The sequence below is a fragment of the Oncorhynchus nerka genome, linkage group LG8, assembly GCF_034236695.1.
Source record: "Oncorhynchus nerka isolate Pitt River linkage group LG8, Oner_Uvic_2.0, whole genome shotgun sequence".
Classification (NCBI taxonomy): Eukaryota; Metazoa; Chordata; class Actinopteri; order Salmoniformes; family Salmonidae; genus Oncorhynchus; species Oncorhynchus nerka.
Genome location: NC_088403.1, coordinates 50,787,715 through 50,802,587, shown reverse-complemented (window position 1 = coordinate 50,802,587; position 14,873 = coordinate 50,787,715). Strand labels below are relative to the sequence as shown.

The following is a 14,873-nucleotide window of genomic DNA, read 5'->3' as shown; positions in this document are numbered from 1 at the left end:
GAAGGCGTGAAAGTGAGATTTGGATAGAGTGACGTGTGTGTTTATATGGCCAGTGAACAATGCTTCGCCCACCCAAAACAGTGCCTATAGAAAGTGTACATGTTGAACTTCTTTCACATTTTGTTGCGTTTTTAAAGTTTAAATAGATATCGTTGTAGCTTTTTGTCATTGATCTACACAAAATACTCCATAATGTCAGTAGTTTTTTGTTGTTGTACAAATTAATAATAATTGAATAACTACAATTTAGTTGTTGCATAAGTATTCACCCCCTTGGTTTAGGCAAGCCTAAATGAGTTCAGAAGTAACATTTGGCTTAGCAAATCACATAATAAGTTACATGGACTCACTGAAATAATAGGGGTTGACATTTTTTTTCTTCTCTGTCCCCCATCAGTCAAGAATTTAATTTCAAGCACAGATTCAACTACAAAGACCAGGGAGCTTTTCGTAAGCCTCACAAAGAAGGGCAGTGATTGGTAGATGGGTAACAATAACACATCTGACATTGACTATATCTTTAAGCATAGTCTAGTTAATAATTATGCTATGGATGATGTATTAAACCACCCAGACACATCAAATATGGAGTCATCCTTCTGAACTGAGCAGGAAGGAAACTGTTCAGGGATTTTACCATGAGACCATTGGGGATTTTAAAACAGCTATAGAGTTCAATGGCTGTGATGGGAGAAAACTGAGGATGGATCAACAACATTGTATTGACTCTACAATAATGACCTAAATGACACATTGAAAAGAAGAATAAAAAGGAATACTTATCTAATCAAGGTATATTAGTGTTTTATTTTTCATTCATCTTCTTTTTTTTTTATAAAGAGAATTTTTCTTCCACTTGGACATTACTTTGAGTATGTTTGTGTAGATCGTTGACATAAAATGACAATGAAATCCAACGACACAAAATGTGACTTTCTAAAGGCGCTGTACTTTCTAGCTGGAGGCCATCTAGTCTTTGAGCGCTGATTCACATTACCGTTACAAAACCCCACTGATGTGTTAGTTGTGTTGTTCCCCCTCTGCAGAGCCGGATCCGTCGGATGTGGAACGACACAGTCAGGAAACAGTCGGAGTCATCTTTCATAACCGGCGACATCAACAGCTCAGCGTCGTTGAACCGAGGTAATAATAATTAGTCAGTTAGTCACCACGCATGCTTGAAGGCCCTGCAACCCACCAGCCTCACTTTTAGGTTTTCAGGGTTGTGTGATGTCAAGGAAGAAGGGAGGAATTGCATATGCCGGCTTTTGTTCTGCCAAAGCACAAAGACGCCGTTTTCTTTTGTCTGGATTGACGAATAATGGTCTTCTGTCTGGACCGTGATTGTTTGAATCAGGTGTGTTAGTGCTGGGACAAAATGCTCATCCAGTGTCCTGACAGTGAAATATGCTATCCATCAAGTCAGCATAGTGTGGGTGGTTTTCACACTTGCTCGTGGCATGGTTGCTGGACAAAAGGTGGTCCACTTTGTGTTTTGTGCACAGAACAAAAGTATTTGTCTCCAACTCACCTTCTCATATTTATATGTACAGTACCAGTCAAAAGTTTGGACACACCTACACATTCCAGGGTTTTTCTTTATTTGGACTATTTTCTACATTGTAAAATAATACTGAAGACATCAAAACTATGAAATAACATATGGAAGCATGTAGTAACCAAAAAAGTGTTAAACAAATCAAAATATATTTTAGATTTTGGATTCTTTAAATAGCCATCCTTTTCCTTGATGACAGCTTTGTGCACTCTTGGTGTTCTCTCAACCAGCTTTATGAGGTAGTCATTCCACCAATTAGGTAGCTTTTTGAGTAGTGTAACTTCACACAGTTTTTACATTATGTCATAGACATGTTCAACTTAATAAAATACACCATCTCAAGAAGTTAAATAAAAAAAGGACTATAGTAAGTGCCTATTCAATTCCAAATAAAGTAACAGGATTGACCGTAACAGGACTGACCGTGTTGACGATTTCATTTTAAATCAGTCATAAACCCCCTTGTGACATGGGCAATGGATGCTGCTTGTGTGCAACAGGTAGGGACAATTGTATGCAAGCTTCACCCCCCAAAAAATATTTATTAAAACATTTCTAGCCTGTCTACCTATGGATAACAGGGTTAACGTGTTATGCTCGACCCGCTCAGTTTTCCTTCACAAAACACCAGAAAATGTCAGAAAATAGTAAAAACCAACTCACCTGGTTTTACGCTGATTTGACTGGTTTTTGTGTGTGTTTTTTTAAAGAGTAGTCTCACCATATTAAAATAAGTTCAATTCACGTAACCTTCAAATGAGGGACAGGTTGTTTTTTTACCTTAAAATGAATCAATAATAACATGAAATAAATTATACTCTTCAGAAATGACTTTACAATGATGGTGAAAACTTGGAGACATTTTGAGGTTAAGTTGGTTAAAATCTTTCTAGAAGTCACAGAAAATGCTGCATTTTGGCTCTTTAGTATGTTTTCATTCATTTTTTATTTTATTTATCTGATTTATAGAATAGTCCATGTGGTCTACAGTGCCTTACAGAAGTATTCACTCCCTTTGGCGTTTTTCCTGTCATTTAAAATGATTTTTATTTGGATTTCATGTTATGGACATACACAATTATGGACATACACAATTCCAAATTGCTGAAGTGAAATGGAAAAAGATTTAAAAAATGATAAAAAACTGAAAAGTGGTGCGTGCATATGTATTCACCCCCTTTGCTATGAAGACCCTAAATAAAATCTGGTGCCACCAATTACCTTCAGAAGTCACATAATTACTTTACATAAATAAAGTCCTCCTGTGTGCAATCTAAGTGTCACATGATCTGCCACATGATCTCAGTATATATACACCTGTTCTGAAAGGCCCCAGAGTCTGCCACACCACTAAGAAAGGGGCACCACCAAGCAAGCGGCACAATGAAGACCAAGGAACTCTCCAAACAGGTCAGGGACAAAGTTTTGGAGAAGTACAAATCAGGACTGGGTTATAAAACAATATCCAAAACTTTGAAGATCCCACAGAGCACCATTAAATCCATTATTAAAAAATATAAAGAATATGGTACCACAAGAAACCTGCCAAGAGAGGGCCGCCCACCAAAACTCACAGACCAGGTAAGGAGGGCATTAATCAGAGAGGCAACAAAGAGACCAAAGATAACCCTGAAGGAGCTGTATAAAGCTCCACAGCGGTGATTGGAGTATCTGCCCATAGGACCACTTTAAGCTGTACACTCCACAGAGCTGGGCTTTACGGAAAAGTGGCCAGAAAAAGGCCAGTGCTTAAAGAAAAAATAAGCAAACACGTTTGGTGTTTGTCAGACTAAAATTGAGCTTTTATGCCATCAAGGAAAATGCTATGTCTGGCACAAACCCAACACCTCTCATCACCCCGAGAACATCTTCACCACAGTGAAGCATGGTGGTGGCAGCATCATGCTGTGGGAATGTTTTTCATCGGCAGGGACTGGGAAACTGGTCAGAATTGAAGGGATGCTGGATGGTGCTAAATACAGGGAAATTATTGAGGGAAACCTGTTTGTCTTCCAGAGATTTGAGCCTGGGATGGAGGTTCACCTGTTTTTTTGTCTTTTATCTTGTTTGTTTCACAATAAAACATATTTTCCATCTTCAAAGTGGTAGTCATGTTGTGTAAATCAAAAGATACAAACCCCCCAAAAATCTATTCCAGGTTGTAAGGCAACAAAATAGGAAAAATGCCAAGGGGGGTGAATACTTTGGCAAGCCACTGTATATTAAAAGGCTTTTAAAATCCAATATTTTTGCACAATTTCTACTTGAAATATAAAAGGGCCTCAAAAGACACTCAACACCTTCCTAAATTACCTTGACTTTTGTAAAACAGCTAAGCTTTTAAATATGACAATGCAGTCAAAGTTTTTGTTAATTTATTAAATTAAGACAACACTTTTAATTAATTTGAAAAGGGTAAATTTTGCACCTGATGGAACCAAGAACCAAAGTAAATGTCAATATGAAATGCTTAAAGCATAATGTAATTTGCCTAACCGAACAAACAGTTAGACAAGAGCATGTTTGTTAATGTTCTACACATCTTCATGAGAACTGTCAACCAAACTAGTTTGAAACCAGGAAAGTAATAGTAATTGCTTTATTTTACATAATTGTCACCTAAATATATATATATATATATATATATATATAACCATCAACAAAGGCTTATCTCCCAATTTCATTATATTGTGAAAATGATCTCCTTTTAATGAATAAAGAAATACATCATAGCATATTGGATGGCTGTCCAAATGAATAACTTGTCAAGTGCTCATCTATCATAGGTTCCTAGATCCTATCTGCACTAGATGATGATGCCACCACCCTGACATTTCTCAGGGATGACTCCTCTCCAGTCGCGGGGTCCCTTGATGGAGGGGTTGAGTCCATGTCGCTACCTCACTCTCTAAATCTGCTCGTCGCTCCCTTGCCCTCAGACACTAATGCCCAGTTATGATGACGGATTGATGTTAGACGGCGAAAGGAAGTGTGGCCGTCTCAATAATTAGGCACTCCGCAACGAGCGCCATCCCAAGACATTCTCTTTTAGCAGAGGGAGGGAGGGGTAGAGAGCGAGAGAGAGAGAGAGAAAGAAAGGGTTGGGGCGCGGTGGGGTGGACAGGCCCAGAAGACACTGCCATAGATCTATCATGAAGACCAGGAAGAGAGGAGTAAATTAATTAACACGTTTTCGCTCGAGGCGTTGAAACGCATCGGGTCTGATGTATGAAGTGTTCGAATAAACACAAAGTCTGCCCGGATGCATTTTCCGTCTGGCACAGGATAACGCATCATTTTCTGAAGCGTCAAAAGCATCACAAACAGATGGGAATAGAATCCCACCTCCCCCTTGCTCTTCTCAGCAATGTTATTATGGAATGATGTGTATGAGCATGCCTCTCTCCCTGCTAGTCCTTTTTGAATCGGTATTCAGTACCCCGCCTCATAGTCTCTACATAACTGCAGCTGACTCCATACTTCTCTCCTCTCGAGAGGGAAGCGTGCAATCATCTTGATAGCCTCACATGTTTAATTTATCCCCACATTCACGATTATTGCTACACAATCGGTACGGTTTGGAAATGGTCCAATTTATCAAACACAGACACAAGTGGGCGAGCAGCCTGGGGGTGGGGAGGAGCTGTTTATCATATCAAAAGAGGCTGGTATTTTTGGAAGGCTTCGTAATTAGAGAACCAACAGCAACAAGAAAGGAGCACATAGTCATTATATCAAACAGAAGCAATAACCTAATGGAAATGTCCATGTTAATTGACACATCAAACAACATATGTAAATTATGTCTAAAAAAGGAATTTGCTTGAGTAAATCATGATTTTGCTTCGGTGCATCAACATGGTCACCAACCTTTTCTCTGCTGAGATCACAGTCAAAATGCAGGCCAAGCTCTACCGCTCAGAATACAAATAAATTGTGAAATTGTGAAAATGATGATCATGCCCTTTTTTGTCTAAGACCGTCTGAAATTTTAGCCTGATTTGGTGGGATGCACCAGGCGGTAAATTAGTTACAGATCAATAAGAAAGACAGTTCCAAACCTCTCTGCCAATAACAGCTCGTTTTTAGTGTTCCCCTCCCTACTCAGACCACTCCCAGACAGGCCAGGAAAAATTCTTGCTTGAGAAATTGCTCTTTGCTAAGAGGATTTTTGTTTGTTTCATTTTTACCATTTTAATTGAAATGACCACTGGGATAGATAAGATACTCTGGCAATGATGCATTCATAGAAAGATCGCCTGTTGAAACTATCTTCGTGAAGTTATTCAACTGGATAACTGATATTCAACTGGACTTAAAGATGTGTTTGAAGCTTAAGGTTGTCTTTCAGGCACTTATGATGCCGGCTCTTTTTGTTCCCTGTACGCTCAGAGGAGTAGAAAAAAAACCAGCAGGAACCTGATGTAGATTATAGTTCTAGTCATTAATAAATGTAGTAAGACAATAGCACCGATATATCTCCTCCGTATCATTCCCATCATGCCCTTGCTGGCCAATTAGCATACAACACATAACACATACTGTAAGTGTTAGCCCATTCCCAACATGTCATCATTAGAGCAGTGCGTGATGCACTTAGTACCGGATGCGTAACAGAGCTGTGCTCAATCCTCAACGTTAGCTATCATAATTAGTCATACATCATCCAACTCCTGCCATTTCCTTAAGTCCTACGTATACCTCTCCATTCGGAGTTGGTTGCGGTTCGTTTTCAGATGTGTAATTGAGACAGTCATTCCTCGAAACTGTTTGTCAAAGAACGAGAGTCATATGTCGTTAGAGAAGTGGTTTATCTCCCCTGCTTTCTTTCTTTCCCTCTCTCTCTCTCTCTCTCTCTCTTCCTCACTCTGACAGATTCAGAGCACTGCAAGAGAACAGTGTAGGATACTGCGTCGGCAGAACTAATTGGCGTGCATTTCCACCTCAGATGAAAGATGTTTTCCGAAGATATTTACGCACTCTGGTATTGGTACACTGCACAGTCGAATCGGGCATGTCACAGAGCACATGTTAGGATCTGGATATGTGCTCTGAATCTGAAGAGAGAAAACTCTTAGGCGTTTGCGAACATAACATATAAACAGTAGCTTATTGCAGATATGTTCGCAACTGGATACCGTAACTCTCAATATTTCACAAAATGAAGCAATTCCCCCCCCAAACAAAAGTCAGTCAGTTGTTCCTCACTAACGGCTGTGCAGAATCCAACCCACATCCAAACTACACTACCTCCTGCTACTTCATATAAATATTCTTATTGTCTAGCTACAGTTAGTTACATTGCTCAAAGTCAAAAAGTTTATTTAGAATTGATCTGGGAGCAGATTAGTCACACAGACCAAGACATCAGTCACTGCCACATAGTCCAGGGGTGACATTTGGACAAATAGAATCAGAAACCTCTGGTTATGTTCAAAGGCAGTCAAGCATAAAGAGCCGGTATAGTGCGAAGGGACTTACAATGAGCGTTGTAACTGGGCCTACCATCCATGAGGATGTTTCATTTAAGGGTGTTTCTTTGCGGGAAAGTTGAATGCAAAGAATTTCACTGGACAAAATGCATGGGAGATCTAGAACATTTACACAACGTAATACAGTAACCTTGAAATGGTACCTGCCAAAAGCTTTCATAGCGTATTCAAATCAAATTAGAGTAAAGTAGAAAAACCTGGTCTACTTTTGTATTAACATGTCTTAATCTGTCAGCGGTGGTGATTGGATCATGTTGTGTTCAGGTCCGTTACTGAAGTGTCATGTCTTTGAATGGGTCTATGCTTAAACGTACTGTACTGTTGCACACTCAGCTGATCCTGTCTTGAATGTGAGCACACCAAAGCTAACAATGCTAAATGTCCATTTATCCCATTAAGAAAAAAGAAAAAACCCATTAATGACCTACCTCACTGCTGCCGTCTTGATAAACCATGGTCATGTCAGCCTGTTTCAAGCTTTGCCACGTCTGTAGCCCAACTGTTTATCAACTCGCCCTAATGATCGTGTGAATGTTTATTGCTGCCATTGCCTCGGCTGCATCTGCCTGACTGACATGTCTCTCTTTTTTCTTTCTCCCTCTGTCTCATCTCTCTCTCCCTCCCTCTGTCTCTATCTGGCTGCTCCAGGGGCTATGGCTAACCATCTTATAACTAACGCTCTCCTCCGTCCCCATGGCACTAACAATCCCTATAACACATTGCTCGGGGATTCGGCCGTCTATAACAACCCGTCAGTGGGCATGTACAACATGCAAGGTGTGCTAGCCTTCTTTTCATTCCTTCAAAAAATGTCGCTAGAATGTCGCTAGAGCTTACTTGTTTGCTACAACAACAAAAATGCTTTATCACCTTTTCTTGTTTTTTTTCTCTCCCCCCGCTGGATGCTTTTGGTGGGAGGGGGTGTATGGTGGTTTCCCATTTGGGGATCATTTTGTCACACTCCAAACGTATTCATGTGCCTGCATGCATAATTCAGTGTGGGGAAATGGTGCGACAAACACAAAACAATTGGGAAGGGACGTCGGTGCGCCTATTGGGAGCCGAACACACCACCAGTCACTTGTTAAGGTTTTTCCTGCACTGTTGTCCTGTGCGTCTACATTCCTATGTCTGTTAACTTCTAAGTGTTGCTGGTAGTTGGTTAAATGAGCTTTCTGTTAGTCCTCCCAATCTATGATTCTAATATGAAAAATACAAAGTTGAGCTACTGATGAACTAGTATAAACAACATAACTGTTCTGCCTCTGGGCCCCCGTTCCAATAAGACAACATGATGTTATAATGTTGGAATGTTTATGACTCTATATATAATCCGACTGAACATTCTCAATGATGTAAATGGCCAGTATTGCATTGGTACTTATGTGCCTCAAACTCTGTAAAGAAGTCTGTTTGTACAACCAACAAAAAAACAACATCAAGGCGCTACGACAAGACAATACATTCTTGCTGCCCATTATATTAAAAGTACTTCAAATGTGTCACATCTGAAAATGGGACTCAATTTTATTTAATCAGATCGGTAACTCCAGCAGAGACTATACTGTATGAATGAGTTTAACCAATCCAAAATAGTACTCAATAGTACTACGTACAGTAGTACTCAATAGTACTACATACCGTGGTACTCACATAGTACTCACTGGATCATTATGACAATATCAATAAAGTGATGCATGTGAACTAATCCATTTGTTAAAATCTTGCTCATATCTTACACATTCTACAAGTCTATCGTGACTTGGTGCATGTCAGTTGAATATAACGGTTTTGCCCAAATGTTACCACAGGAAATACATGTAGGTGTGATTTTTTTTTTTTACACCTGAGCTGTAAAGTTAAAGGGGACATTTAGGATTTTACAACTTTTGGTCAGGTGGTTGCTCACCTGGGAAGTAGTCTATGGGCCAAGAGAACAGAAACTGTAATCCTTGGTTTGGTTTGATCTTAACAGCCACTACAACGTCTATGCAAAGGTCTATGCAAAACACATCTACGAGTGATGGGGGCATGTGCTTGTTGGCAATTGTATAACATGTTATAGCAAGATTAATACATCATATATGTCAACTCATTCCCCCCCCCCCCACCTTTGAATATACTGTGATCATAGTTTCTTAGAAAGGTTTACCAAGTATCCATGGTGACATGACGCACGGGAGGTCATTTCTGGAAGCATCATCAACCCTGTGTGCACGTCTCTTCTACCTGTCACTGTTATGCTTACTTGTGTTTTTTCTTTGTCTTTCCTTTTCCTCATGCTGTCCCTAAAAGTGCCCTACAGAGAGACAAGTATGGGAGTCAAACTAAACATTGCTTACCAAATGTAATTGACCTTAGCTTTACTTTCTTTTCACTCTATGCTGACGAAGGGGAATGAGAATACAGTCATCTTATTTGGAAGTAGAAATCCAATTTCAAAAACACAGGTCTTCCTCTGACAAAATAGAAATGTGCGAGTCAATCTAAATTCATGTGTGAATACTATTGTTCATTGAACAATGTTCAATGAACTGTTCAAAGTGTCAGACGTTCCTCCGAAATGATTAACCTCTTCTGGAGAATATCCGTCAACTATATTCACAAAGGAGATGCTTTGAAAGATCTTAATATGCTCTTCAAAATGACCAGCCCAAGGTGCATCCATTTGATATCATAAGATGTCATTGTCACTTATGGTTGACATAATTGTAATCCCATAATTTAAGATTAAAATGGCCAAAGTAGCCGACGTGCTCATGGTCCTCAGATATCGGATTCATCTCAGATGTCGGCCAATCTTGGAACTCGGTCATCACCAGCATAGTTTAACGTTGTACATGAATATTTTAACTGCAAAAAAAAAGGTAGAGGAAGAGGCTTATCTTTAGACACGTTTAAACTAGCCTGATGACCTTGTGTGAGGCTGGCTGAATGTTGACATCTCCGTAAAAAAAATTACAATCGGGAATCCATAACTTTCTCTGCATGAGAGAACAGAAAGTCCTTTCCTAATGTATAATTGTCAAGTTTACCCTCATCGCCGTACCCTCTATGGCAGTGTTTCCCAAACGCGGTCCTGGGGACGCCTGAGGGGAGCACGTTTTGTTGTTTTGCCCTAGCACTCCACAGCTGGTTGAAATAATCAAAGCTTGGTGATGGATTGTTATTTGCTGTGTAGTGCTAGGGGCAAAAAGCTCAAATGTGCACCCATTTGGGTCCCCAGGACTGCATTTGGGAAACCCTGCTCTATGGTCTACAGTATATTTACCATTGCAAAGTCTGTAAGTTTACCATGACATTTCTTTCTATGTCTTTCTATGTTATTCCATAGCCAACTCAATTTAAGATGCCGCTTTCTGAAAGGTAGACTCAGCAGTATGACATCATGCTTACAGATCTCAACAACCACATTCAAATCTATCAAGACTGCTACTATTGGCTCTTCCCAATTTGCACCATCTCCATTGCCCACATTGTGGCGGATTTAAATGCCGTTTTTGTTGATTTGCTGTTGATTTGCAGGAAGTTGCCCCGCACTAGATGATTATGGCATATTGCTGAGTGAACCTTTTAAATCGGGGCCTATATGACTGGGGTCCAGAGATGTAGGTTGTGTATCTCGCTCTCAAAATTAAATGCATGGCTGTGGTTTGTTGTCGTTGCGTGTATGTGCATAAAGCTTTACATGTTGTCGATTGTCACACATGTATAAGTGTTCTCATCTTTGGACAAAGTTATTCCCAACTACAACACAAGCCGAACATATAGAATCATGACAGAAATGTAATTGCATTACAAGTACGATTTGAATATATCATTTTACTCTGAATTTGTGTTTTGTGTGTGTGTGTAAAAAGGTAAGTATATCTAGAATCGACTGACTATGTTAAATCATTTAGAGAATCCTGCCATTTGTAGACATACCATATATACCCAACACAAAGTTATAGTGAAAAGGTTCAACTAAATAGCACAATCTGTGTGCCACCCTGAAGGTTGCGCCTCACATTTAAAAGAAAGCTGGGTTTTGCCGGGCTTAATGTGTGCGTGAACACGTCCAAGCGGATGACATTTAGCCATTCTAATGAGCAACCGCTACTTCCATCCCTCTCATATGAGCTTCTCCCCTCTATCCCTCTCTTCTCTCCAGAGGGAATCCTGAACAATGCCCGGGATACAAGTGTCATGGATACTCTACCACTGAATGGTAACCACGGCTACAGCATTGCCAGCGCCGACTACATGAGCGACTGCGTCCAGATCATCGACCGGGGCTACAACCACAAGGAGACTACGCTGGAGAAGAAGATCCTGAAAGAGCTGACGTCTAACTACATCCCCTCCTACCTGAACAACCACGACCGCTCTGCCGAGCAAAACCGCAACCTCATGAACAAGCTGGTGAACAACATGAGCAACGGAGGCAAGGATGTTGGCCTGGGGGGGATGGGGATGAATGTGGCGTTGGACTTGGATGAGCATTCTTCCTTCCCTCCGCACCTCCATGATGAGGGTCTGGGCCTGGAGTTGATTCGGGAAGAGTCCAACGCCCCCCTTCTGCCCCAGAGACCCCCATTGCTGCCACCCGTAGACAACCTCCACCATAACCACCTCCACAACCAGGGCCCGCCACATCAGCCTCCGCTCCCCCACCACCACCACCACCCAGCCTTCTCCTCGGCCACCACCACCTCGTCCTCGTCCCGCCGGCGGATCCCGCAGGAGAACAGCGAGAGTTTCTTCCCCCTGCTCACCAACGAGCATACCCTGGATGTGGAGCCCACTTCCCCCAGCCACCACCCCCACCACCTGCACCATCCCAGGGACTCCCTCTACACCAGCATGCCCGTGCTGGCAGGTCTACCGGATACCACAGACACCGGTACCACCACCACCACTACCGCCGTCCTCGCCGATAAAGATGCCGGAGAGGGCCACCCGGAAGGGGGCAAGAGCCCCGAGGCCAGCCAGGACGATGTCTACTACAAGAGCATGCCTAACCTGGGCTCACGCAACCAGCTGCACTCCTACTACCAACTAGGGAGGGGCAGCAGTGATGGGTTCATCGTGCCCCCCAATAAGGAGGATCTGTCCCCTGAAGAGTCCCCCCAGGAGCCCTCGCACCTGGTCACCAGCCTATAGGCCTACAAAACCAACTCCCTGACCCATCCGCCCCAATCCCTTCTCGCCGTGGTTCCCCTTCTTTTCTGACCCACCCCCCCACTTTGCCCTACGCGTTCCCTTTGTGCTGATCAATTGTCGGCAGTGGTAGCCTTTTTTTTTACTCTGTGTCCCGAAGACTGTAATCGAAACTGATGCCAGTCCCAGTACTGACCGCAGATAGAATATTGAAACTGTTATGTTTTGTGGATAATACATCTAGTCAGGGTTGGATGTTGGAGAAGTCTATTGATGTGCATTTCACTTCTTTTTTTTTTTTGGTTGAGATGCCCGAACCCTGTGTGGATTGATGTTTTCCCCTTAGTGTGAGGGGAGATGACGGCACTCGGGACGGTGGGATCTCGTGCTCTGAAATGCGATTTGACAGTCCAAAGGAACTACAAACAGCCACAAAAAACATTCTGCTACTAGTAGATGTGTAGAGTTCAAATCAGAACAAATCAAGAAAGACTATTTTATTATACTTCTGTATCCATAATGGCTTTTTAAGGGGTTTTCTTCCTCTCTAGTGATATTGCAGCACACGTTTTGCTGAAGTGTTCCTGCAAGTTCGACTAAACTGATTTTGAACGATATCATGAAGGACCTCTTTAAATCCCATGTGCTTTACAGCATTTTTTTCTTTACTTTTTTTCCCTTCTTTTGCTGTAACAATAACAATTGTCGAGAAAGAGTGAGAGAGAAAAAAACAAATAACAGAATTATGAGATATTTCTATGTAAATGTACAGATACTAGCGTTGCACATAATAGTATGATTTTTGTTCCACCCAACCCTTTGTCTTTGTAAATGTAGTTGGTTAGGAGCATTTCCTTTCTGTTGTGCTGGTCTTGACACCAGTATGAGCATTTTTTTTCAAGAAACGACAAAACAAAGCAACAAAATGAAATAACACCCCCCCAAAAAAAATCACAGAACAAAACACTTACCATACATGATTTTTCTCTCTCCAGCAATGTAAACCACCAATGTTTTCTAAGCCATTTTTAGTTCACAGTTTGATTATTTCTTCACTGTGTAGATACAAAGAGAATGATGGTTCACACACCATAGAAGGAACACAATTACAAGTGTCTGAAAAGTTAGCCATGAGTTGGCCTGCATCAGTTATAAGAGACTGGAGAGAAAGAGCACGTTGAATATCAATAAGCACTCTGCAAATTTACTTTTTTGAAGAGTGAACGTTTCTAGTGAGAAAAACAACTGGAAATGTATTTTCTTTTCTTCCTCAAGGGAAAAAGATTATTTATTTATTAGTTCAAACTACAAAATAAAGTGAAAAATGGAGGTAAAGAATTCAGTAGCACAGATTCATTTTTATTGTGAGTTATGGTTATGGCTTTTTTTTTAATTTATTCATTTTTGTATTGGTTTCCAAGTTGAATGACCTCATAACTAATATTTGTTGTAAAAGTGAAACTTGTTTGCCAACAAATAAATGACTGATTAAGATTCACCACATAGTTATCACAAAGGTTGTGTTTTTCTCTGGGTTTTTACATTGCTATCACTCCAAAAGGCAAAGCAAGGCCTTTGCATATAAAGGTGTTGTATGAGCTCTGTTTCAATAGCTATTTCGTGAATACAATACATGGAAATGTGTCACTGCTGGTATAATATTTACTCTGAACATGGAGGATAACAAGTGGGTGAACAAGAGAGTGCACATCCATCAGTTTACCCTGACATGAGCTATGAAGAAAGGTGGGTAAGCAATCATTCATTTTTTTTCGTATTAACATTTGCCTTGATTATTACTTGAGTATCTGTCATGACCATGTTTTTTTTTTTTTTTTTTCAAATGATTGACTTTCTCAACTGAATGGGTATGGAGACTGCTGCAGTTATAGTGGCCATGTAAAAAATAATAATAACAGCATAGATGTCTTACCTTGTCCATAGACTTCTTATAGGCTAAGGAAACCAATGTCATTTTCAAATTTGGGTGAACTGTCCCTTTTCCAGATGTTTTAACTTTTCCCATGCTTGATGACAGGACCAAGGTCAGCTATGTGATGGTGGTAATGACCCAATATGACATGACATGCGTCATATAATGTTGTGCAAGCTGTAGCTACATGTACTGTGTGTCAAAGATGCTTATAGTGAAGAGCCATTGGATTGGACAGTGAATGTCATGCCAGTGTTGTACTGTACATAAAATATGCTCCATGCTGTGTAGGCTGTTGCATTTGACAGTTCATATGAAGCAGTAACATATCCCCCGATCAAATATATTGTTTCTGAAACTCTGCACTTCTCTCCTTATTACTTTGCTTTATTGGTTTTTGCATGTTATGCATTCAAAGCAGTAGGACAAAAAAGAAAATGTCCGCCTCCAATCCTGTATTCATGGAGTCGCAGATGTGATTGATGGCCGAGTCCTAGTGAAAGATGACAAGGGGGTGTGAGGCTCGTCTCATCACCGCTCGCAGCCCGCCGCCACTAAAGGGACACTTCCTTCCTCCCCATGGATATGCATGAGGCTGGATCCCCTCTTTAGATCTCTCTCGGGTAGCAGTGAAGAGCTATGGCCCTCGCGTGTCAGTTTGACTGGCGTTTTACAAAGTGGGCGAGTTAATGAAACGTGCTGAAAAAAGGGACTCTGGCCTCCATTCACTTTATTAATGAGTCATTAC

At 41.0% G+C, this 14,873-nt stretch overlaps 1 protein-coding gene across 1 annotated transcript in view; it reads left to right on the top strand.

Moving 5' to 3' along the window:
* LOC115133545 (adhesion G protein-coupled receptor L3-like) overlaps positions 1–14,488 on the top strand; it is a 267,932-nt gene extending 253,444 nt beyond the window's left edge. The window contains 2 exon segments of the mRNA XM_065021894.1: positions 1,047–1,143; positions 11,204–14,488. Of these exon segments, the coding sequence (XP_064877966.1) occupies positions 1,047–1,143; positions 11,204–12,195 (1,089 nt within the window). The 3' untranslated portion in view covers positions 12,196–14,488.
* Positions 14,489–14,873: the final 385 nt, after the last annotated feature.